This window comes from Perognathus longimembris, chromosome 7 (genome assembly GCF_023159225.1).
Source record: "Perognathus longimembris pacificus isolate PPM17 chromosome 7, ASM2315922v1, whole genome shotgun sequence".
Classification (NCBI taxonomy): Eukaryota; Metazoa; Chordata; class Mammalia; order Rodentia; family Heteromyidae; genus Perognathus; species Perognathus longimembris.
Genome location: NC_063167.1, coordinates 35,256,699 through 35,281,769, shown reverse-complemented (window position 1 = coordinate 35,281,769; position 25,071 = coordinate 35,256,699). Strand labels below are relative to the sequence as shown.

General features: G+C 50.4%; 1 protein-coding gene across 1 annotated transcript in view; it reads left to right on the top strand.

Moving 5' to 3' along the window:
* Slc1a7 (solute carrier family 1 member 7) overlaps window positions 1-22,979 on the top strand; it is a 41,649-nt gene extending 18,670 nt beyond the window's left edge. The window contains exons 3-11 of the mRNA XM_048349917.1: window positions 1,962-2,177; window positions 15,532-15,574; window positions 17,154-17,376; window positions 19,225-19,324; window positions 19,499-19,732; window positions 20,973-21,167; window positions 21,631-21,765; window positions 22,097-22,199; window positions 22,761-22,979. Of these exons, the coding sequence (XP_048205874.1) occupies window positions 1,962-2,177; window positions 15,532-15,574; window positions 17,154-17,376; window positions 19,225-19,324; window positions 19,499-19,732; window positions 20,973-21,167; window positions 21,631-21,765; window positions 22,097-22,199; window positions 22,761-22,979 (1,468 nt within the window). The remainder of the gene's footprint in view (window positions 1-1,961; window positions 2,178-15,531; window positions 15,575-17,153; window positions 17,377-19,224; window positions 19,325-19,498; window positions 19,733-20,972; window positions 21,168-21,630; window positions 21,766-22,096; window positions 22,200-22,760) is intronic.
* Window positions 22,980-25,071: the final 2,092 nt, after the last annotated feature.

The window sequence follows — 25,071 nt, the reverse complement described above, 5'->3', positions numbered from 1 at the left end:
CTTAATCTCTCTTTCCTCTCCCCTCACCACACCTCACAGAGGACCCGAGCTCTAGCCACACTGAAGGGTACACATCCCCATTCTTTCTAGCCTACAGCCTCCTCCTCATCTTCTGCCACATCCAACTCCAATGCCGCCTCTTTCAGGAAGTCCTTCCCGACATTCCTAGCTAGACTTAATTCTCACCCTCTCATAGATAGGCCTTCCTTGCTCTCCTGATTTGTCTGCTGCATCCCCATGTCTTTGCCTCCCTCCCTCCCCCACAGAAAGGAAGCCCCCTGAGGTCTAGAATACGTGCTGGTGTCTCTCTCTGTGGACACAAGGCACAACAGAGTCGGCATGAAAAGCCAAGCCTGGTGTCAGGGTCTGCATTCTGGGCTGCTGGTGCTGCTGTCCAGGGTGACTGTGAGCAGCTTCTTCTCTCGAGGCCAGGCTTCCCTGTGACCTGAGGCCTGGGCTTGTGTGTGGGGTCTGTGGGGGCCCGTGTGCTGGCCCAGGCCTGGGGCTGACTTCTCTTGGACAATGGTCACTGTGGCCCCATTTCCTCTGGCTACACAATCCCATTATGAGCCCTTCAGGATTTATGTCTGAGACCCACCTAAGTCCATCACTAACAGATGGCATCCTGGCAGGAGGATGACCAGGGCCATGTACAGGGACTCTTCATTCATTCATTCATTCATTCATTCATCATTCAACCATCTGCTAATGATCCACGCTCTGGGCCAGCCTGGGCAGACTCTGTTCACTCAGCATTGTCAGACCCCAGCCCATCCAGGGAGATGCTTCCAGGAAACTGTGATTCTGGGAGGCAGGGATGGGGGCCGAGGGAAGCACAGGGAAGGGGGTGGGGGGAAGACCACTCCCAGTCAGGGAAGCTTCCTGGGGAAGAGACTCCCTTGCCTGTGCATTAATGAGGGTGGGGCTCAGGCTTGCTCTGCGAGGGGAGGGGGGGGGCCCTGGTGCTGCCTGCTGGGTACAATCTGATAATAAGAAGGGTAGAGGTGGATGGGCAGGGATTATCTGCTCTTGTTTACATGATTAAAGCCAGACAAATACTTCCTTTATCTGAAAGAATGAAAGGGCTTTGGGGGGGAAAAATCCTTTTGGCAGCAAAACAAAGGCATTTGCTTAATTAATCTCTTGCCTTCTCCCTCAGCCCCGCCCCTGTGGAGCTAACCTGTAGTGGGGGTGGAGAGTCCAGGTTAGCGGTTCCAGAGTCCAGGGGTGAGAGGGGCTCAAGTGCCCTCAACACTACCCCAGGGCAAGTCTGGGCCAGGAACTACCCTAAGATGGCCCTGGGGTGACTCCTATCTGGAGAAGCCACACTCAGGGCCCCTCTTTGGAGATGGGAACTCTGAGGCTCCTAAATGGAAGAGTGACACGCTGTGTTGGAAGGCACATGGCCAGCTGGCAGAGCGAGGACAGGGCCACCAGCTCCCAGCCCACTGCTCTGATTCACTCATTGATTTATGTGGCAAATCTGCATAACCTGCTCTGTGTCCAAGGTGGCCAGGCATTAAGGGGCCCAGGAAGAAGTCAAGCCTATCCTTTCCTTGGTTCTCATGGTGAGACAGGGAAGCAGTGACAACTGGGTCCTGACAGAGGCTGGGGCTGGGGTGGCCCCAGAACAGGCTCCTAACACTGGAGGGAGCCAGGCAGTGCAAAAGGACTCCTCTGAAGAGGTGATACCAAGTCTGGTCTTGTCTAGTGGGTCTTGCCAAGCTAGGCAAATGGCAGAAGAAGTCCAGCCTGAGGTGTGATGCCCTTGGCTGGTGACCCCGGGAGTCAGAGTGAGATCTGAGCGGCAAGAGAGGCTAGGAGATGCTGCAGATATGGGTGACTGAGAGGTCTCCTAAAGCACATGGGGGGCTGCTGGCCATGGGGAGTAGCGGCAGAGAGAGCAGTGTCTTGTGCTACCACACCCCTGCAGACAAACCTGACCTACCTCCCTCTCCCAGCTTGATGTCAGGCCTGGCCTCTCTGGATGCCAAGACCTCCAGCCGCCTGGGCATCCTCACTGTGGCCTACTACCTGTGGACCACCTTCCTGGCTGTCGTCGTGGGCATCATCATGGTCTCCATCATCCATCCAGGAGGTGCAGCCCAGAAAGAGACAACTGAGCAGAGTGGGAAGCCTGTCATGAGCTCGGCCGATGCCCTGCTGGACCTTATCCGGTAACTTCCTGCCCGTGTCCCGGGGGGACCTGGTAGGTGGGTGGGGGTGTCTGGCAGGGTTACCAGGAGTGACCTCCAGAGGGTATAGGGTATAGGGTATGGAGCTGGGAGGGTGTTGAAATCTGCTCTGAGGTAACAAGGGGTAGGGACAGAAGGGGGGACAGAGCATCCGAAGGCAGTGATGAACATGTCTGGCCTGCAGCCAGGACTTCATGTCAGGTTCCCCCAAGCCATCTGCCCCATGAGGTTGGCAGTGAGGAGGACAAGATGTCTGCTCCTCTCTGACTGTGACAAGGGCAGAGCAGAATCTAAAGCCATAAGTGGACTGCAGAGAGTCAGCCTGCAAGGAGCAAGGGCAGCAGCGAGGGTTGCCTGCCTTTCTTTGTTTCTTCCCTTTACACTGATGAAGGATGAGGTTCAAAAAGGTGCAACTTTCCCAGGTTACCCAGCAGGGAGGACTCAGGGAGCTAAGATCTCTTCCCCAAGGGAGCACTAAGACTCAGCGATAGTCAGTAGGAACCCCTTCACCAAGGCTCCCTACAGCCAGCCCAGCTCTTCCTTACCAGCCAGGCTTTGAGCCAGGCTGGGACCAGAAGGCTCAGCCTCTGCCCTGCCCTGAAGAAGTGATCATTGTCTAGTAGCAGAGAAGGACCCAGGAAAAGAAGAGACAACAGGAAGGGCAGGTGCTGGGATGGGATAGGAACAAAAAGAGGTGTAAAGGACAGGATAGGGGAGTGGGCAGGGCTTCCTAGAGTGGCAGCCACTGAGTATAGGTCCTACAAATACCAGGTGTATACTCTATCACAGAGTTACAGCCCTAGCCCAGGAAAAAGGTTCTAAACAGAATGGAGGCATGATCCAATTCAGAAGACTCACTGCAGGCCATAGACTAGGGTGGGATAGGGTTGGGAGGGAAAGGCAGAGTCAGGAACCAACCCCAGGTGGAGGTTTGGGGACAAGGAAGGTACAGACAGGAGGTGAGGGTAGAGGACATGAGTGGTGCTGGCAGCCGCAATGACATAAAAATTCCCATTTCTGAGCAGATAGTATATGGGCACCAGCCCACAGGATGGTGGCAAGAGGAGCCAGTTCAGACTGGCCAGGGGAGAGGCCCGCTGCGGATGGTTGGTCTGTGGATCTGAATCTCCGGGGAGAGTCTGAGTGGGAAATAGAAGTTTGGAAATGACCAGCATAGAGGCACTGGGGGGAGGGGGGGGGGCGTCGCCCTGAGCATGGAGGGGTTCTCCTAAGACATCAGAGCTTAACTGCATCTGCACCTCACCCCACTGGGAATGGTCAAGTGGGCTCAGCCAGAGCTCAGGCAATCTTGCTGTGTGTTCCTCTTGAAGTCCTTACATTCTAGTCAGTTTCAGATACTAAGAGGTCCAGGTCTGTCTCATACTAACACCCCAGATTTAAATCTAGATTTAAAGGGAGTCTTCTCCTAGCTGTGTGGATCTGATTCCAGCCTAGGAATTGCAGTAGGAAGAGGATCATGGGGTTTGTTCCTCTTCCTAGGTTTACCTGCCCCTCTGCTGCCAGCCCCTGAGCCTGCACAGTAAGAAGGGAGAGGAGGAAGTGGGTCTGGAAGGTTCAGTCCTGGGGATGGGAGGGGGTGCTCAGGCCCTCTGGTGAATTTTTCCCCCAGGGGTTCTTTCCTGGGGTCTTTGGAATCCCTTGTAGCACTTCAGTGTCTCACCTGCTTTAGCAAAGCATCCACCGGGCCACACCTCTGCTCAGCCTCTCTGCTAGCATCACCTGTCCTCTCTGAATGACTTCCCTGGGCAGCGTCCTTTCGGTAAGGGCCAGGGCTGTCCATGAGAAGCGTCAATATCCTCGCGGGAGGTGCAGCCTTTCCCAGGCCCTTTGGACATGAGTCAAGCACCAGCCTCTACATTCCCCAAATCCTAGGGAACACAAGCCAAGATCTGGGTAGTTCCCCTGCTTGAAGTTAGGGAGACACATTTCTCTCCACCCCCATGAGGAAAGATGCCCATCATATAGGATCTTCCCCTAAAGAAATCCTCACCCTATGTGTCAGTCAGTTATTGTTTGTAACAAGTCATCTAAGACATGGGCTCCAAATGACAACCAGGAATCTGCAATCCGCTGGAAGGGTCTGGCACTGCAGACTGAACTCACTCATGGCCTGCAAGACACCAGTGGCCCTGCAGGGGAACAGCAGGGCTAAGGCTTGGCTGAGATGCTCCAGCAGTTCACCTCAGCTCTGTTCATGGCAGTGACAGGGATTCCTGGACAGGCTCACCTGGACAGCTACCTATAGTGATGGTGGAAGCATGAGAGAGGGAAGTGACATGGGGCAGTGCCTTTACATGCCACTGCTTTTGGCAAGCCCACCAATATCTTGGCCACAAGCCATACAGCCAACCCTAGACTCAGTGTGGAAAGCATTCAGAATGGGAGGCCAGGTGTTGATGACTCATGCCTGTAATCCTAGCTACTCAGGAGGATGAGATCTGAGGATTGCACTTTGAAGCCAGCCTGGGCAGGAAAAGTCCACGAGACTCTTGTCTTCAACTAACCACCAAAAAGCTGGAAGTAGAGCTGTGGCTCAAGTAGTAGAGTGTCAGCCTTGAGTGAAAAAGCTAAGGGGCAGTGACCAGTCTCTGAGTTTAAACCCCAGTGAGGAGGAAAAAGAGGAGGAGAGGAGGAGGAGGAGGAGGAGGAGGAGGAGGAGGAGGAGGAGGAGGAGGAGGAGGAGGAGGAGGGGGAGGAGGGGAGGAGGAGGAGGAGGAGGAGGAGGAGGAGGAGGAGGAGGAGGAGGAGGAGGAGGAGGAGGAGGAGGAGGAGGATAACAACGACAGAAGGCAAAGGAGGCATGTCAGTTAGGGCCACCAACACAAACCCACTTACCACTACCCAGGGAACTCTCCTGCTTCTCTTTTATTCTGTGAAGTGTGGGATGAACCAAGGATTGAAGCCTACTTACAATTTCTCTCCTCTTGGATGACTCCCATCTAGGGGGCCAGAGCCAGATAGGATCCGGGTGGATCTGTTCCCTCTATGTTCTTATTTCTCTGGGAAGGGGAATCCCACCCCTTGGCCCTGAATGCCTTTGTCCTCCCAAATGTGGTTCGCACCTGGGGAGGTTCTTAGCAGAATTCTACAATTTCCCACATAGTTGTCTAAGGTCATCTCGAAGCTAACATGTCCAAACCACACTCTTGATTTGCCTTTTTTCCTTGGCCCTGCAGGCCTGGATGGGACATCTCTCTATCTCTCATACCTGCATCCAGTTCCTCTACATGCTGTCAGCTCTACTTTCAAAATCCTATCCCAGCTTATAGCACTTTGGTCTCTTCCTGCTGGGGACCTCTGCCCTCAGAATGGCAGCTGGAGGGCTTCTGGACCTGCCGGCAGCCCGTCTGCTTGTAGTGTTCATCGTTTACAGGCCCTTCGTTCCCATTCATCCTTCCTGCTGGCCTCTGCTTTAGCCACACTGGCTTTAGCTACTCTTTCCATGTCCATGGTAGCTCCACCTCAATACCATCACTGCCCCTCTGGGCAGCCCTTCTTGGGGAGAGCTGATGGCTCTGTTCCTCACCACTTATGTCTCTGTTCAGGGTCACCTTCAGAGGGATCCCAGTCTCTGTGATTATCTTCTCTGTGCCTCACTTTATTACTACCCACCATGATTGCACACATGATTTGTCTATTATTTCTTCCTCTTTAGTTGTCTTCTCTTGTATGTTCTGAAGCCCCAGAAGGAACTGGAATTGCTCAGGGAAAAGAAAATGTACCATGCACTGGGCACAAAGGTCTGGTTTAATCTCGGTCCACAGACAAAATGCCAGCTACATGGTGCTCACAAGGAATAAGGATCTGGGGAAAGGTGGGAGGCCAGGGGTTCCGGAGACCAAAGCAAGAAGAATTTTGAAAAGCCTCATCATCACTTTCTTCCTTTCTTTCTCTTTTTTCTTCCTTTCTTTTTTCTCCCTTTCCTTCTTTCTACCTTTCTTTCTTCTTAATTTCCTTCCTTCCTTCCTTCCTTCCTTCTCTCCTTCCTTCCTTCCTTCCTTCCTTCCTTCCTTCCCTCCTTCCACAGTACCAGGGTTTGAACTCAGGGCCTCTTGCCTGCTGTGTAGGTGCTCTACCTCTCTAGCCACACCTTTCAGTTCTTTTTTACTTTGGTTATTTTTAGGATAGGATCTCTTGTTGTTTTTCCCCCCAGGGCTGGCCCACAACCGGTACCCTTCCAATCTCTGTCTCCTAAGTAGCTGGGATTACAGGTATAAGCCACTGTTCCCTTTCCAAGAGAAACCATGTTTCTAAGATCCATTATCTCTAGGATTTGGTGCCTGTGATTCATCATTTCTCGGATTCTATGATTCAAAACAGCCTTTCCACGTGGTGGGAGGAGTGGCTGGTGTTCAGGGAGCCCTGCCCTCCCCATGCTGCCTTCCTGGCCCATGGCTGTAGTGTTCCAGATCCTACACACATCAGAGTCAAATGTTCCAGCATGGTGCCTGCATTCTCTCAGTGGCTTCTCACAGGGTGAAATCAACCCTTTTGCTCTGAGGCCTTGGCTGAGCTGGGTGGTTGGGAGTGACTAGCACCACTTCTTAAGTCAGAGAGTAGGGTGCAGGGAGGGGCTACAAGCTTCTTAAGGTAGTACCTGGTGGTTTCATCTCAGCTTTGCCAATAAGAAACCCTGTATGACCCTAGGAAAACCAGACCCCCTCCCTCTTTAGAGCTGTTTCTGCTTGTGTGTTATACATACAAAGCCCACATCTGAAAAAGAGGCTTCAGGGCATGATCAGGTGCTCTTGGAGGCAGGCTCTGGGGGACAGGGCAAGGCCTAACTTCAAGGATGAGGACTATAATGGTAGGTTGTTGTTGGTGGCCGTTAGACATAAGAAATGGGAAACTAGAACCAGGCACTGGTGGTTCACGCCTGTAATCCTAGCTACTCAGTACACTGAGATCTGAGGATCATGGTTTAAAGCCAGCCCAGGCAGGAGAGCCATGAGACTCTCATCTCCCATTAACCACCAAAAGCCAGAAGTGGAGCTATGGCTCAAGTGGAAGAGCACTAGCTTTGAGCACAAAAGCTCAGAGATAGCACCCAAGCTCTGAGTTCAAGCTCCAGGACTGGCACCCTCCACCCCCCCCCCCCAAAAAAAGAACAAAATAAAGGAAGAAAGGAAGGGAAGGAGGGAGGGAGAGAGGAGGCAGTCAGGAGGCAGGGAGGAGGGAGGGGGGAGGGGGGAGGGGGAGGTTTACAGGGTCATCCTGGGAAGGCTGGGTTTGAATAAGTAGAGTGGGCCAGATGTGGCTAAGGCACTGGAGTGCCCTGGGAGGTAGAATGTCATTTACACTCCACTCAACCCACCTTTACTAAGCACCTGCTCTTAATAAAGACATCCTACCTGGAGCTTAGAAAGCAATTACAAGCCCCCTCATCAGGACTGGCCACTATCCTGGGACAGATAGGCAAGGGAATTGCACAAGAGAGCCACTATCTGATCCTCTGAAAGGAAGTGGAGACATGGGTAATGAGAGGACCCAGGGCAAGTGTTGACGACTAAAGAACAACACATAGGCCTGGGACAGGAAACCGGGCCCCGGGGACAGCTCCTATGAACTGCCAGAATGATGTGGGTCTGACTGACTACACAGGGAAATGAGCTCCACGCTTCCCCTCTAGGAGTGCAGAGGTCCATGTCCTTGTCTCAAAGAAGATTCCAGAGAAGCGCAACAGGCTGTGTCCTTAGCTGACCCCCTGAGACATGAATTCATTTCCCTGGGCTTCAAGTGGGGGCTCCAGGAAGCTGACGTGTGACTCCTAGTGTGGCCTCGAAGAAAATCCAAGTGTAACACTAATCAGAGCTGGCCCTTTCCTTTAAAAAAAAAAAAATCTTATTAAAACACCGCAGAGATTGAGTAATGGATTGGCTCTATTTATAGTTCCCAGTTACCATCTCAGCAGTTTGATGAAACTCTCGGGAACTGTGTTGGAAAAGCAAGAGTCCTCACCTTTGGGGCCTGGATCAGGGACACGTAATGGGCAGTGAATTTGCAACTGGAGCAATGAAAGTTTGCAACTAGCAAGTGGCGAGGCTCCCCTGGGAGGCCAGCAGCCTATGGTCATTGAAGGCATGGCTGTTCTTGTCTACATTCTCTGTCCATGCCACCAGGAGCAGAGGCCTCCAGGGACCAGCAGGAAGGCTTCCCATGAGAATTCAGAGCCAAAAATAATATTGCACATTTTCCTACTTAGTAATCCAAAGTGCAATTCTTAATTAAATCTTCAGGCAAGCCCTCTAATTCTTAGGATGAGTCCACGACAAGCGTGTCTGTGGCCTGCTGGCAGAGGAAAACGTTAAAGAGCAATGGCTTAGATGAGATTAAGGCTTGCTTTTGAGGGCTGGGAATATGGCCTAGTGGCAAGAGTGCTTGCCTTGTATACATGAAGCCCTGGGTTCGATTCATCAGTACCACATATATAGAAAAGGCCAGAAGTGGCACAGTGGCTCAAGTGGCAGAGTGCTAACCTTGAGTAAAAAGAAGCCAGGGACAGTGCTCAGGACTGGCAAAAAAAAAAAAAAAAAAAAAAAAAAAGGAATAAAGCTTGCTTTTTCTTGGGGGAGGAGGTGGTCCAGGGCAAGGCAGCTCCTGGGCAGCAGGACCTCATGCTGTGACCACCTGTGAGCTCAGCCCTTGGCTTTTATCACCAGTGTGCCTCATGGTCCAAGAAGTTCTGTTCAAGTTCTAGCTATTTCATCCATATTCCAGGAAGAAAGAGGAAAGTTGGAAAGAAACAAAGGGGACTGGCTGACTAGTCACCTCTTCAAGAGTGGAGTTTAATGACTTCTACTTATCCTCTGTAGCCACCCTCAATAAGCGCAGAGGAGGCCAGGCTCTAGTGGCTCACACCTGTAATCCTAGCTACTCAGGAGGCTTGAGATCTGAGGATCAAGGTTCCAAGCCAGCACAGATAGACAAATCCTACAGACTGTATTACCTCCAATTAACCAGAAAAAGCTAAGTGAGAGTGCTGCGCGTGCATGCACCGTAAACACACACACACACACACACACACACACACACACACACACAGCAACAGAGCAAGGGAGGCTAAGGATCAGGGTTTGGTCCTTGAATCTTAACAAGGCTTCTGCTAGCAAGGAAGGGAGACTGAACTCTGGTTCAGTAACCAGTCTCCCTACCATAGCCACATTTAAAATTTATTCCTTGGGGCTGGGAATGTGGCTTAGTGGTAGAGTGATTCCCAGCATGCATGAAGCCCTGGGTTCAATTCCCCAGTACCACTTTAACAGAAAAAGCCAGAAGTGATGCTGAGGCAAAAGAAGCTCAAGGACAGTGCTCAGGCCCTGAATTCAAGCCCTAGGACTGGCAAGAAAGTAAATAAATAAATAAATAAAATGTATCCCAATGTTAAAGGAAGTCATAAAAAATACACATAGTAGGTAAGTTCCATTTGGGTTCCTTAACATCTTTGTTTAGTTTCTGTTCAGGCTAAAGCAGACTTCCCTTTTAAGTATCATTAAGAAACAACGAGAAAGTCACTTGGTCCTTCTGGGATTGATGAAGATAGATTTTCACTTTAACAACTGGTGCTGCCTGGGCACCTTCCAGCTGATCATGGTGAATTTCTGCACCCTGGCAGCCAAACCCATGAATCTTGGCACTCACTATGCTCCAGGTCTGCTTGATGGCAGGGTCCTTGCAAGCAGCTACAGAATCTACTTAGAAATCATGGGGAAATGTCATGTTAAGCTTCTGAGATCCCAGCTCTGCTTCTTCTCTCCCTATGACAAAGCTGCAATGCCTGGAAAATGGCAAAGGCTGTTTGAGACATTCTGCCTTGGTAGCCTTCTTTGGTGTCGTCTTCCTCCTTTTTGTGTCCACTAAACTTGAATCTTAGCAACAGTGAAAAATTAGTCTCTGCTTCCAGCCACAGCTGCAGGGGAGGAGGGTTAAGAAATAATACACACTCATGCTGGGCGCCAGTGGCTCACACCTATAATCCTAACTACTCAAGAGGCTGAGATTTGAGGATTACGGTTTGTAGACAGCCCAGGGAAGAAAGTCCATGAGACTCCAAATTCCTCCATTAGAAAACCAGAAATGGCTTTTCCATTTCCTTAGTTCTGACTTAATTTCATTTTTCAAGCTTTTAAAGTTCTCATCAAAGAGGTCTTTCACTTCTTTGGTTAAGGTTATTCCTAGGTATTTTATGTTTTGGGGGACTATTGCAAAGGGAGTTGCTTTCCTGATTTCAGCCTCGGTCTTCGGGTCGTTAGCATAAAGAAAGGCCGTTGATTTTTGAGGGTTTATTTTATATCCTGCAACTTTGCCAAAGTTTTGGATCAGCTCTAGTAGCTTGGGGCTAGAGTCTATGGGATTCTTTAGGTATAGGATCATGTCATCTGCGAAGAGAGAAAGTTTAACTTCATCTTTTCCTATTTGGATCCCCTTTATATTTTCTTCTTGCCTAATTGCTCTGGCTAGGAATTCTAGTACTATGTTGAAAAGCAGGGGAGAGAGTGGACATCCCTGCCTTGTTCCTGGTTTTAAAGGGAATGGCTTTAATTTTTCACCATTTAGAGTTATACTTGCTGTTGGTTTGTCATAAACTGCCTTGATTATATTCAAGAATGTTCCCTGAAATCCCAGTTTTTCCAGGGATTTTAGCATAAATGGGTGCTGGATTCTGTCGAACGCTTTTTCCGCATCCAGAGATAAAACCATGTGGTTCTTTACCTTGCTCCAGTTGATGTGGTGGATTACATTAATTGACTTACGTATATTAACATGCTCCTGGATTGGGAGGATTAATATAATCAAAATGGCAATATTGCCAAAGGCTATCTACATTCAATGCAATGCCCACTAATATCCCAACACCATTTTTTTTAATTTTTAATTTTATTTTATTGTCAAGGTGATGTACAGAGGAGTTACAGTTACATACGGAAGGTACTGAGTACATTTCTCTTTTTTTTCTTTTTTTTTTTATTAATTGGACATAAATTTTTTTACAAGGTGTTGTGCAAAGAGGGTGCAGTTACATAGTAGGGCAGTGTGTACATTTCTTATGATATCTTACGACCTGTTTTTCTATCCCTTGTCTAGGTCAGGTTGACATATATGCAATATACAATGTATCAAGAACATATACAGTATTCACAGACTTGGTCTCTACTGTCTCTCCGTCTCCCTTTGTTAACAGTCATATATCAGGGAGATCATGCCCCTTTGTTTTCTGTGTTCTAGGCTTGTCTCACTCAACATTATTTGTTCGAGTTCTGACCATTTCCCTGCGAATAACAGTATTTCACCATTCCTAATCGCTATGTAGTATTCCATTGTGTATAAGTACCATATTTTTTGGATCCATTCATCTGTGGAGGGGCATCTGGGTTGTTTCCATATTTTAGCTATTGTGAATTGTGCCGCGATAAACATGGAAGTACAAATGCCTTTTTGATATCTTGGATTTTGCTGTTTAGGATAGATGCCTAGGAGTGGTATGGCTGGGTCATAGGGTAGGTCTATATTGAGCTTTTTGAGAAACCTCCATACTGTTCTCCAAAGTGGTTGTACTAATTTGCACTCCCACCAACAATGGAGAAGGGTTCCTCTTTCCCCACAGCCCCTCCAGCATTTGTTGTTTCCTGAGTTCAGAGTATAGGCCATTCTAACTGGGGTGAGGCCAACACCATTTTTTAATGAAATAGAGGAAGCAATCCAGAAATTCATATGGAACAATAAAAGACCTAGAATAGCAAAAACAATCCTAAGCAGAAAGAATAGTGCTGGAGGAATTACAATACCCAACTTCAAGCTGTATTATAAAGCTATAGTAATAAAAACAGCTTGGTATTGCACCGGAACAGACCTGAAGACCAATGGAACAGAATTGAAGACCCAGAAATGAACCCACAGAACTATGCCTACTTAATCTTTGATAAAGGAGCTAAAACAATAGCTTGGAAGAAAGATAGCCTCTTTAACAAATGGTGCTGGCAAAGCTGGTTCAACACATGCAACAAACTAAAACTAGATCCTTATATATCACCTTGCACCAAAATCAATTCCAAATGGATTAAAGACCTCGAAATCAAAACAGACTCCCTGAAAACACTAAAGGAAGGAGTAGGAGAAACACTTGGGCTCCTTGGCGCAGGACAGAACTTCCTTAACAAAGACCCAGAAAGGATACAAATCAAAGAAAGGTTGGACAAATGGGACTGCATCAAACTGCAGAGCTTCTGCATGGCAAAGGACATAGCTCACAAGATAAACAGAAAGCCCAAAGACTGGGAGAAGATCTTTACCGGCCATTCAACGGACAAAGGCCTCATCTCTAAAATATATGCAGAACTAAAAAAATTACCTTCCTCCAAAACAAAACCACAAAGAACCAATAGCCCCCTCATCAAGTGGGCTAAAGACTTACAAAGAGACTTCTCTGATGAGGAAATGAGAATGGCCAAAAGACATATGAAAAAGTGCTCTACATTACTGGCCATAAAAGAAATGCAAATCAAAACAACATTGAGATTCTATCTTACCTCGGTAAGAATGTCATATATCAATAACAATAACAATTGTTGGAGGGGATGTGGCCAAAAGGGAACCCTACTTCATTGTTGGTGGGAATGTAAACTGGTTCAGCCACTCTGGCAAGCAGTATGGAGATTCCTCAGAAGGCTAAATATAGAACTCCCCTATGACCCAGCAGCCCCACTTTTGGGTATCTATCCAAAAGACCACAAACAAAGTCACAGTAAAGCCACCAGCACAACAATGTTCACTGCAGCGCAATTTGTCATAGCTAGAATCTGGAACCAACCCAGATGCCCCTCAGTAGACGAATGGATCAGGAAAATGTGGTACATATACACAATGGAATTTTATGCCTCTATCAGAAAGAATGACATTGCCCCATTTTTAAGGAAATGGAAGGACTTGGAAAAAATTATACTAAGCGAAGTGAGCCAGACCCAAAGAAACATGGACTCTATGGTCTCCCTTATTGGGAGTAATTAGTACAGGTTTAGGCAAGTTACAGCAGAGGATCACAAGAGCCCAATATCTATACCCTTATGAACACATAAGATGATGCTAAGTGAAATGATTTCCATTTTATGGAAACGATTGTTATATCACAGTTGTAACTACCTTCAACGTACCATGTGTATCTGTAGCTTCTATGATTGATGATGTTCTTGTATCACCTTCCTGTGGTTGTACCTACACTATCTCTGTAACATTATCTGAGTATATTGGAAACCATGTATACTGGTATTAAAACTAGGAAATTGAAAGGGAATACCAAAATTGAGAGACTCAGGGTAAAAAAAGAAAAACAACTACAAAAGCAATACTTTCAAAACTGTATGGTCTAAGTGAATGGAACACCTCATGGGGGGAAAGGGAAAGGGGGAGGGGGAGGGGGTATGAGGGACGAGGTAACAAACAGTACAAGTAATGTATCCAATGCCTAACGTATGAAACTGTAACCTCTCTGTACATCAGTTTGATAATAAAAATTTGAAATAAATAAAAAAAGAAAAGAAAACCAGAAATGGTGCTGTTGGCTCCAAGTGGTAGAGTGCTAGCCTTGATCAAAAGAAGGTCAGGGAAGCACCGAGGCCCTGAGTTCAAGCCCCACAACTGACAAAAGAAGGAGGAGGACAAGGAGGAGGAGGAGGACAAGGAGGAGGAGGAGAAGGAGGAGGAGGAGGAGGAGGAGGAGGAGGAGGAGGAGGAGGAGGACAAGGAGGAGGAGGAGAAGGAGGAGGAGGAGGAGGAAGAGGAGGAGGAGGAGGAGGAGGAGGAGGAGGAAGAGGAGGAAGAGGAAGAGGAAGAAGAGGAGGAGAGAAAAAGAAAAAATGCATGCTCGTGTCCACACGCAGAGCTCCATGTGTATGGAAGCTAAGTCTTGAAAGAAGAGATTTGCCAAGAAAAAGCAAGCAGGAAGTGATCTAAGCAGAAAGCAGCCTGTGTGTGTTGCACACGGTCACTTCCAGGAAGTACAAGCATATGAACGAGAATCTGGGGCCACATCTCTGAGTTGTAATTGATTAAAAGGACAAGGGCAAGATTTGTGAAAGCTCTTTATAGATTTAGAATGACTGCCCTTCATTATTTAGTCATCTGGTTTTTCTCACTTGCTTTATAATTTCATTTGTATTATAATCTAGCTTGGAGAGTTTCTTATTTTTTTAGCTTTTAATTTTGCCCTAAACTTTTCAGGTTTACTGAAAGTTACAAAGAAAAGAGCAATCTCACTTAGGATTCCCAGTGTTAGGACCTTGTATAACTAGTACTCTGTGTGTGTGTGTGTGTGTGTGTGTGTGTGTGTGTGTGTGTGTGTGTGTGCCTGTATGCTGGTGGTATTGGGGCTTAAACTTATTAGGAAATATTTAGCTATACTAGATTGTGTTACATGGATTACTGTGTGTAGCGCATTCTGTGGAAAGTTTTTAGAGTGTTTTTTGGTATGAAAAAATATAGCTTGTTTCCATATCTAGTAGGCTAGATCAAAAACCACTAATAATTTAGCTTTATAATAAAAATACTAATAAAAATTCATATTCCTCTATATCCATGGATTCCACATTCATGGGTACAACCAACTGCAGATCACAAACATTCTGGGGAAAATCTGTGCCTGTGCTGAATACGCACAGATTTTTTTCTTGTCATTCTCTAAACAATACAGCATATCAACTGTTTATGTCACATTGTCTATGACAAGTAAACAAGAGATGATTTAAAGTTACAGCAGATTGTGTACAGTAGATTATATACAAATATGTACACAGTTGTATACAAGGGACCTGGACATCCTCAGGGCCCGGTCTCCATGGGGGCAGGGGCTGTCCAAGGACCAATCCTTGTTACCAGGCAGTGATTATCACAATTACAGAGGAGATGTGAACAGCTTTTAAGGAAGTCACCAAGCTGGGGAAAGCAGACAGGATTAGACACATAGGGCACAGGTGATTGGCACCCAGAAGTCCTTTGTCTGCTGGGGAGTCAGGGCTGGACAGAGGAAGTAGCTGACAGCCATGAAGGATTCAAGTTTCAGTAAGCCAGCCAGAGAAGCAGGCAGGCTGAGCCTGGCTGAGGAAAGGTGGTAGGGAGAGGCCTGAAGCTGAGGCCCTGACACAGGGTGTGGAAAGGGAACCTTCAGTGCTGGGGATGGGGCTGGTAGTGTGGTGGGCTGGGGGTGGGGGGGTGGGGAGGACTGGTCTCCTGGAGGTCAGGGGGCTGGAGAAGGAAGGAGGCTCAGATGACCTCATGGGCCCCACCCCTAGTCTCTCTGGAATTCTTCAGTTGCTGACTTTCTTCCCAGGAACATGTTCCCTGCCAATCTGGTGGAAGCTACTTTCAAACAGGTGAGTTGGTCACTGGGAATGATGGGGAGGTGGCAGCTAGCACCCTGTCTCCTGGAGGCTGGGGGGCAGTGGGAGACAGAGATCCTGAGAGCCTCACATAGCCACATGGCCACACCTCTGTCCTGGATTCCACTCATAATGAAAAACCCTTAGCATTAGGTGCTGTCTCTTCATCTCATGCCATCCCCGCATGAGGTGGGACCCAATCCTTTTCCTCCATGAGGAAACTGAGGCTAAAAAGAATTAGATAACCTGCTCAGTGTTAGAGTACTGGGAAATGACCAGCTAGTAGATGAACTAGGCCTGTCTGACTTCTAAACCTGTTTTCTCTCTAAAGAATAATCCTCCCCAATGATGCAGAACTTTGAAAACATTCTAAAGGACCACAAGGGAGGAAAGACAAATAAATGATAGTCTAGCCTCATGTTAGGGTATTACATTACCACTGAATATTGTGCTTTCAGTGAGGGGGAGGCTGGACTGATTCTTGAACTTGGGGCCCTATGCTTCAATAAATAGGTGTGGTGCTCTGCTATTTGAGTCACAGCTCTACCCCTTTTCGCTTTCGATTATTTTTCAAGTAGGGTCTCACACTTTTTGTGTAGGACTGCTTTATATGTCTTCTGTGTCGCTGAGATTATAGGTATGAGCCACCGTGCTCAGCTTTGCAGCATTTTTGTACTTTCCGCACAATGTGCCCAACTTTGGGCTGCTGCTGCTGCTGCTTCAGTTGATGTAACAGTAATATTTACACAGGGCTCATGTGCCAGGAACAGATGGGAGCATTTTATATAGTTTCACTTAATCCAGAGAGGTAGTCACTATTATAATCCCATTTTTCAGATGAGGAAAAACAAGCTCAGAACTAAGTGCTGGTGGCTTATGCCTGTAAAACTAGCTACCCAGGAGACTGAGGTCTAAGGATCACTGTTTCAAGCCAGCCCAAGTAGAAAAGTCTGTGAGACAATTATCTTCCATTAACTAGCAAAAAGCCAGAAGTACAGATGTGGCTCAAGTAGCAGAGTACCAGCCATGAACAAAAAAGCCAAGGAAGAGCTAAAGGCCTTGAGTTCAAGCCCCAGAACTGGCACATGCACACACACACACACACACACACACACACACACACACACACAGAGCAAGCACAGAGACCTTAGGTCCCAGTCCCTCTCCCTGAAGATTTACCTTATTGACGCTGATGGTTGAGAGGCCAGGAGACCCCCTTGTTTAGCAATCAAGGACCTAAAGACTAAGGGAGGAGGAGAGGCTGGCTGGTTGGAAAGGGCTACATTGGGAACAAGGACCACCTGATTGATGAGGAAATGGACCAATGGTTAGAGGGGAAATCAAGCAGGGTGACAATTCAGGAAGGAAGAAGTGGGGCTAAGGGGAAACATGGCTAGGGAGTATGTAGATGGCAGAGGAAATCTCCATTTTCTTTTGGATGGAATATTGATAAGGGTCCCTGCCCTGCCCACCTTCACATGGTGCTGTCAATCAATAAGGTAGGGGTTTTGTGGTTGCTATTAATACCAGCCCTGGACCCTGACTCCGTCCTGGGTGGGATGTCACCCACCAGTACCGCACCAAGACCACCCCGGTTGTCAAGGCCCCCAAGCCCGCCACAGAGGAGGCCCCTCCCCGACGGATTGTCATCTATGGGGTCCAGGAAGAGAATGGCTCTCACGTGCACAACTTCGCCCTGGACTTGACCCCGCCACCCGAGATTGTTTACAAGTCAGAGCCTGGTACCAGTGATGGCATGAATGTGCTGGGAATTGTCATCTTCTCTGCCACCATGGGTAGGTGCCACCTGCCAACCCCCACCCCACCAGAACTGACCTGTAGCCTTCCTTTCCCATCTATTAGAGTGGCTCAGCTCCTATCGCTTACTGAGGGGCATTGGGCCCTCCTGCAGCCAGAGCCAGAAGCTCCTGTCTCAGAATTGGGAATTCCTATGCTTGAGGCTGGTTTGTCTCGAAGGGTACTGTCCTCTCTCTTCTTTTGTGCCCTTGGAACTTTGACTAGGGTCCCTTGATGACCTGTGGGGGGCTGTCACTGTTCATAAAGGCTCTCACACCAGCCCCCCACCAGGGTTTCTCACTGACCACTTTTTTCTTCAGAGCGGTCTGTGCCATATCGTGGGGCCCACGGTGACCTCTCTGACCACACCTTTCCCTTTGCTACTCTGCTCTGGGTCTCCCAGGCTCCCAACCTCAGGTGACTTTACCATAAAGCCACAGAGCAAGGCTCTAGGGTCACGTGAGGACTGTATTTTTTAAAAGAAAAAAGCCTTGTTCTTGAAGAGGGACCCATTTGTATAGCTTCAGCCTCCACAAAACCTAACACCATACCTCTGCCTGCCCCCGCAGGGCTTCCCACCCCTAGACCCACTCAGGTTTCCAAGCCGCACATTCTCTGCCCGGGACACTGCTGGGGAAATGGGCCTCGGTCGCTGCTGGAGCGATTGTGTGGAGTCCGCAGCAGGGGCAGCGCAATGCAGGCTGAGGCATGCTGGCCTCGTTGGGGGATGACTGGGTGAGGATGGATTAGATCTCATCACCTGGGCTGGGAATATGGCCTAGCAGCAAAAGCACTTGTCTCATATACATGAAGCCCTGGGTTCGATTCCCCAGCACCACATATATAGAAAATGGCCAGAAGTGGCTCTGTGGCTCAAGTGGCAGGGTGCTAGCCTTGAGCAAAAAGAAGCCAGGGACAGTGCTCAGACCCTGAGTCCAAGGTCCAGGACTGGCACAAAAAAAAAAGAGAGAGATCTTAGATCTCATCACCTTGGCCACAATGCTAGGCCTATGGAGAGGCCAGGGGTGGAGTGTGTGATAAACAGAGCTTGAAGTCCCCTCTCAGCCCCCTCCCCCCGACAGCCAGCCCCCCTACTAAACTTCCTCCTCCCACCCTCAAGACATCTGTTGGCTGAGCCAAAGAAACCCTTGAGACAGGTGTGGCCCGTGTGTACACATTAACCAGGCAGTGGGAGCCCACACCTGTCTGTGCCTGTGTATCTGGTGTGGGTACCACTGCACAGCTGCTGTGAACAGGGCTTTCCTTCCGTGCTGGCCTTGCTCTGGGGGAGCCATACCCAAGTTCCACGCACACTAGCTCCAGGCCAGCCAGATCCCTGAACACCCCCAGAGGTGTCCCCATGGAGGCCATCAGGGTTATTTGAGTCTACATCTGCCAGTCTGCCACACACCAGAGAGGCAGGGCTGGCCCAGTATCACTTCCAACTCTGGCCTCTCTTGTCTGCCCAGGGAAGGTGCCCTCTTCACCTTAGTGTTCCAGGTACTGCAAGGTGCAGGGGCAAAAACCCTGAGGCAGTGAAGAGCTTCAAGTATTTATGAGAAATGAAGAAGGCCAGTGAGACTAGGGCAGGAGCATTTTTACCTCAAAGGGAAGTGTGGTAGAGGCTGGAGGTGGAGGCTACAGAGGAGAGAAGAAAATGAAGATCATCTGCCAGGGCTGAGATGCTGTGTGTGTGTGTGTGTGTGTGTGTGTGTGTGTGTGTGTGTGTCTGTCTGTCTGTCTGTCTGTCTGTCTGTCCATCTGTCTGTGTCTGTCTGTCTGTGTCTGTGTGCACGCATGCGTGTGCACACCTGATGGCATCTCTGACATGCTCTGTGTCCCTATAGGCATTATGCTAGGCCGCATGGGTGACAGCGGTGCCCCCCTGGTCAGCTTCTGCCAGTGCCTCAATGAGTCTGTCATGAAGATCGTGGCAGTGGCTGTGTGGTAAGCCTTCTGCTCCGGGGAGGCTCCTCCTCCATCCCCACCCTCCTTCCCTCAGTCCTGGGTGGAGCCCTGGGAGGCTCAGAGATCAGGCCACACTGTGAGGTGGTACCAGAGCCAGGCTGGGACCTTTGCCTACCTTATGCTGAACCCCAGGGGCTGCCCTGCCACCCCCAGGTACTTCCCCTTTGGCATTGTGTTCCTCATCGCCGGCAAGATCCTGGAGATGGACGACCCCAAGGCCGTTGGGAAGAAGCTGGGTTTTTATGCCATCACTGTGGTGTGTGGGCTGGTGGTCCACGGCCTCTTCATCCTGCCGCTGCTCTACTTCTTCATCACCAAGAAGAACCCCATTGTCTTCATCCGTGGTGTCCTCCAGGCCCTGCTCATTGCACTGGCCACTTCCTCCAGGTAGCTCTGGGGTGGGCTGGGCAGATGGAACTCTGTCCATCTGTCCATCATTTGTCCACCGTCATAACACTGTAGAATATGGACCACTTCTAAACCTAGGGATGGCAACAAGACCTATTTCGGAACTTAATGCTCAAAGCCCCAGCAGCCTTGAGCCTTCTGCTGTCCACACTCCCTAAGGCTCACTCACTCAGTGCATATGGGAAGGACTTCCTCACCTCCAGGGCAGAAAGCTGTAGGCTGACAGTCATCGCTTTTCCTGGCCCTGCACTGTCAGAGGGGGGCACCTCTGCCCACTGCCACTGGCTGTCCTGGCTGAATGCTGTGCTTCAACATGGATACTTGTTATGTCATGCACTGGCTGTGTTATGTTAGGCAGTCGCTTAACCTCCCTGGGATTGTCCCATCCTCCGCAGCAACCCTGTGAGGTAGAGGCTCCAGCGATCTCATACTCATACTAGGCTAACTGAAGCCTCTACCATACAGGATTGCAATGGAGGCTGGGATAATCCACCCAAGATAGAAAAAAATTGGGTGGGGGTTGCCCTATGAACCCGAAACTGGCCTCAGAGACCCCACATCACAGTTACATGCAGAGGACCTCGGGGAGTCAGGGTGGCACCAGGCCACGCTGCCAATCACAAGGAAGGCAGGGGTCAGTTACTGAGTACCCTGCCCTGAGAGGAAAGGGTGTCCTCTCCAGAGTCAGTGGAAGTTCCCAGTGAAAGGGAAGTTGTAGCTGAAGGGAGCCGGGCCTTGCTCTTCCTCCAGCTCTCGCTTCTTTTCCTTGGTCCTCAGTCTTGTTCTAGGAAGTGCCTGCAGTTGTCACCCCTGAGTATAGGAAGGTCCCAGGACCCTGTGAGGCCAAGCACTGTTCTAGGCACTGGGGGGATGGGGGAGAGCTTGATCCTGCAATAGCTCTGAGATCTGAATATTGTGCGGGACAGAGACCAAGGCACCAAGGCACCTGCCAGGACCTTTGGTCCAAGAGGAGGACTCTAGGTCCCGACATTCTGGCACAGAGCCCCTGTGGCCCTCTGCTTCAAATACTCCTGGACCAGCAGTGGCACCTAGTGCACACAGTAGGGGCTTTGCTCGTGGTTACTGCCCTGTGAGTGTGCCTGTCAGGGCATCTGTCCTCCCTGCTGTAGGCTGGCTATCTTGGTCGGGTGGCTTTTGGCAGAGGCCCTGCCCGTCTTGGAGGAGCATGGTGGGCAGACACCAGCCCCTCTGCCTATAGCTCAGCTACACTGCCCATCACCTTCAAGTGCCTGCTGGAGAACAACCACATCGACCGGCGTATTGCCCGCTTTGTGCTGCCAGTGGGTGCCACCATCAACATGGACGGCACCGCACTCTATGAGGCCGTGGCTGCCATCTTCATTGCCCAGGTCAACAACTACGAGCTGGACTTTGGGCAGATCATCACCATCAGGTGTGTCCTCACATCCACGCGCCCTGCAGGGGACTCCGAGACCAGTGAGGCTGACTTCCACATGCGGCACTGGCCTCTGGGACTCCGGGGATGAGCACGGTGGGGGAGGGGGAGAGGGGAAGCTGCACAGGTGGGCAGGTTGGGCACTGTGGGTGGACACAGGCGAGGGCTGGGGAGGGCTGGATGCTGGGGTGGGATGGAGGTTGGGGGGAAGCATTTCTGGCCAGCCCCAGCACACAAATCTAACCTGCAGCTCATGCCCAGAGCGAGGCAGGAGCAGACATCAGTTTCCCCAGCTTCCTTGGATTCTGCTGGTGCTGGGAAGGCCTAAGAGCACAGGAATGTGAGCAGCGCCCCTGAGACTCCCAGATGTGGTGTTCCTAGAACCCCACCCCCATTCAGCTGTCCCAGAGGTCCTAACATGTTGGCCTCCTCCCCCTCATCCTCCCCTTTCCTCCGGCAGCATCACAGCCACCGCAGCCAGCATCGGGGCCGCCGGCATCCCCCAGGCTGGGCTTGTCACCATGGTCATAGTGTTAACCTCTGTGGGATTGCCCACTGATGACATCAACCTCATCATTGCTGTGGACTGGGCTCTGTGAGTGTCCTTGACCCCCCAGCCCAGCCCTCTACCCCTTTGTGAGGGCAGCAGGTGCTGGACAAGGAGACAATGCCCCCTCCTCAGAGCTGCTATGCACACCCTGATGTCTGAGGGAGCAGGGCCCTGGGTAGCACTGTCGTGCATTAGTAAAGCCAGTCCTGTATCAGCCAAATCAAAAGCACCAGAGAAGGGTGGGCTGGGAGCTCTGTCCCGCCAGAGTCACTGCCTGTGCAGCTGGGCAGTGGCCTCCTGCCACGTGGGTTGAGCATGGCCTTCTACCAGCTCCTGTTAAGGTGCCCACTATTCACTGGCCATCTTGGTTCTCCAGGGACCGCTTCCGTACCATGATCAATGTGCTGGGTGATGCTCTGGCGGCAGGAATCATGGCCCACATCTGCCGGAAGGACTTCGCTCGGGACACAGGTGCCGAGGTGAGAGCAGTGGCCCTTCCAAGGGGCTACCAGGGGGTAGAGCCAGGTAGGATGGGCGGGGCACCTGATCTTCCACTACACACTGGGCAGCCTTTAGCCACTCCCCCTACATCTCTGGGCCCTACCTGGTATCTTTGTGGCAAACATAACTAACTTCTCTAACAGCAGGTGACTGAATCCGTGTCAAGACTCACATTGCACCTCCCTGTGGAGCTTAGCACTGGCTCACTAAGCAACTCTAATGATTATAGGATCACTCAGATGCTCTTTAGGGCCCCCTTATAGCCCTGTTTACCAGCCTGCACCCACCTCACAGCGAGGAAGCTGAGGCTCAGGCAGAGGGCTACCAACTCCCTCCCTAGACCTTGTGGGTCAGGTCTTCCCTCTACTAAGACAGCCTTGACAGGACAGACTGGGGCTCCGGGGACTTGTAACCTGGTAAGATCACCTAGCATGCCGACAGCATGCCCTCTTGTGGCTCCTGGCCCTAAGCCTGCTCTGCTGCACCCACTCTCAGCCCATTCTGATGCTACCAAGGCCTTTCTTCCCCCTCACCTCCAGAAAGTGCTGCCTTGTGAGACCAAGCCCATGAGCCTTCAGGAGATTGTGGCCACCCAGCAGAACGGCTGTGTGAAGAGCGTAGCCGAGGCCTCCGAGCTGACCCTTGGCCCCACCTGCCCGCACCATATCCCAGTACAGGTGGAACAGGATGAGGAGCAAGCCACTCCCAGTCTGGATCACTGCACCATTGAGATCAGCGAGCTGGAGACCAATGTCTGAGCACCCAAAGCCCAGGCCAGGCCTCTGGGATCAGGGCTAGAGGCAGGATTAGAACTTATAACTCGCCTGAGCAGCTGGCCAGACTCACATACACTCTTCTTACCCTAAGAGGCTCAAACTAGCCACTGATGAGAAATGGGTGTCAGAGAGGGGGAAGGCACCTTCAGGAGCCCCAGCCAGATAGCCATGAGCCATGTTGTCCAATCTCGAGCTGTGACCCTTTCTACCAGATAAGCCTGTTAGGGCACCAGGTAGCAGTCATGGATGAGATTTTGTGATGGTCAGAGCTAACAACAACAAAAAGCACTTGCCCAAGTCGCAAGCAATGTCAGGGCCAAAATGTGAACTCAAGTCTTTGGAGCCTTGGCCACTTCCTCCTAGAGGGTAGGGCAGCCTGCAGGACCTCTGATAGCCCCACAACCACCACTGCTTCTGATTTAGGAAGATATAACAATGTCCTAGTTTCTGCCCCAGCTGTGTCTAGGCCCAGGCCAGTCCCACACCCCACCCCACAGCATGTGACCTGGGCCCAAACTGCTCTTCCCAAGGGCAGGCCCATCCCAGGGCCAAGACCTGCCGCCTTCCACATGCCATGGTCAGCCTGCCCCGTCCACCAGCTGTGTCCTGCAGAACCTGTCTGATGTGAAAACAGAAACCTGCACTGGGGCTGGAAAGCCCCATGGGTACAGCCAGGCCAGCCTCCCATGGGACAAGCCGGCAAGCCGGGCCCCAGGGAGGGAGACTCAGCCTGAGTTGCTCTGGCCAAGATGCCAATGGGTGCCCCAGGGGACATGACTCTCCAAAGACAATTTTGGCAAAATAGAGTCCGCGCTCCTATTCCTCTCTCTCTGTGTTTGCAAATCCAGTGCTAAATAAAAAAAGTGGGTTTTTTTTGTTTTGTTTTTCAAGACTTGTGGGTTCAGAGCTGGTACTCTGAGCAGCACTGCTCTACTGGGCTAATGTGGGCTGTTGAGGTACAGATGGTCTCACTCAGTGCCCATAGGGAGAGGTGTCACATGGAGAAGACAACACAAACTAGCCTGCCCAGGGGCCTATCCCAGCAGACCTATCTGTGCCTGGGAACTGTCCAGGAGCCACAGTATGGACAGAGCTCTGTCCCTGGCTTAGGCTTGGCTCTGCAGGCAGGCAGGATCCTGAGGTCAACCCCCATAAAAGGAAATCTCCTGGGCTGGGGATATGGCCTAGTGGCAAGAGTGCTTGCTTTGCCTTAGGGGACAGGCCTCCTAGAGGCCTGCAGGGGACACAGAAGGGCCTCAACATAGAGTCTATTGTGGGTGTATTTTGTGGGGGTCAGGAAGGGTCATATACCATGAAAATCATCAGGACATCAAGTCCCAGGGAGAAGACAGGCCTCGCTAGGATCCCTGGGGGGCGGGGGGAGGGGGGGTCAGGAGGGTACCTGCTCCTCTTATCCCCCCAACTCCTGAACGATATCCATCTTTCTAGGGTCAGACTCTAAGGAGTCCAGGAAAGGCCTTAGGACACATCCTCCTACTGCAGGTTGGGGGCTGGAAGGCCACCACTAGGTCCTTCCTTGGTGGAGGTTTAGCCATCAAGGAGAAGTCAAATATCAAATTATCAGTCACTCCCACCTTCATATGGACACACACGTTTGCTACTTCCCTGGATCCCCGAATGGAGCTGGGTGCCAGTGGTTCAGGCCTGTCAACCTAGCTACTCAGGAGGAGATCTGAGGATCGAGGTTCAAAGCCAGCCTGGGCAATAAAATCCATGAGACTCATCTCCAATTAACTACCAAAAAGCCATCAGTGGAGCTGTGGCTCAAGTGGTAGAGCCTTGAGCACAAAGGCTCAGGGACAGTGCCAAGGCCTTGAGTTCAAGCCCCAGGACTGGTATACACACACACACACACACACTCCCCAAATGGAGCAACAGTGTCTGCCCTCTAAGGTAGGGGTTTGCTTTTTAATATGAGAGTATACTTACACACTTCCAGTGGTGGGAAGGTCACTACTTCCTGGGTGTCTCAAACCATAGCAGGGCGCCTCTGCCCATCACAGTTTTCCTCACTCAAAGCTGGGTGCCACCTCTGCAACTTCCTATCCCATGC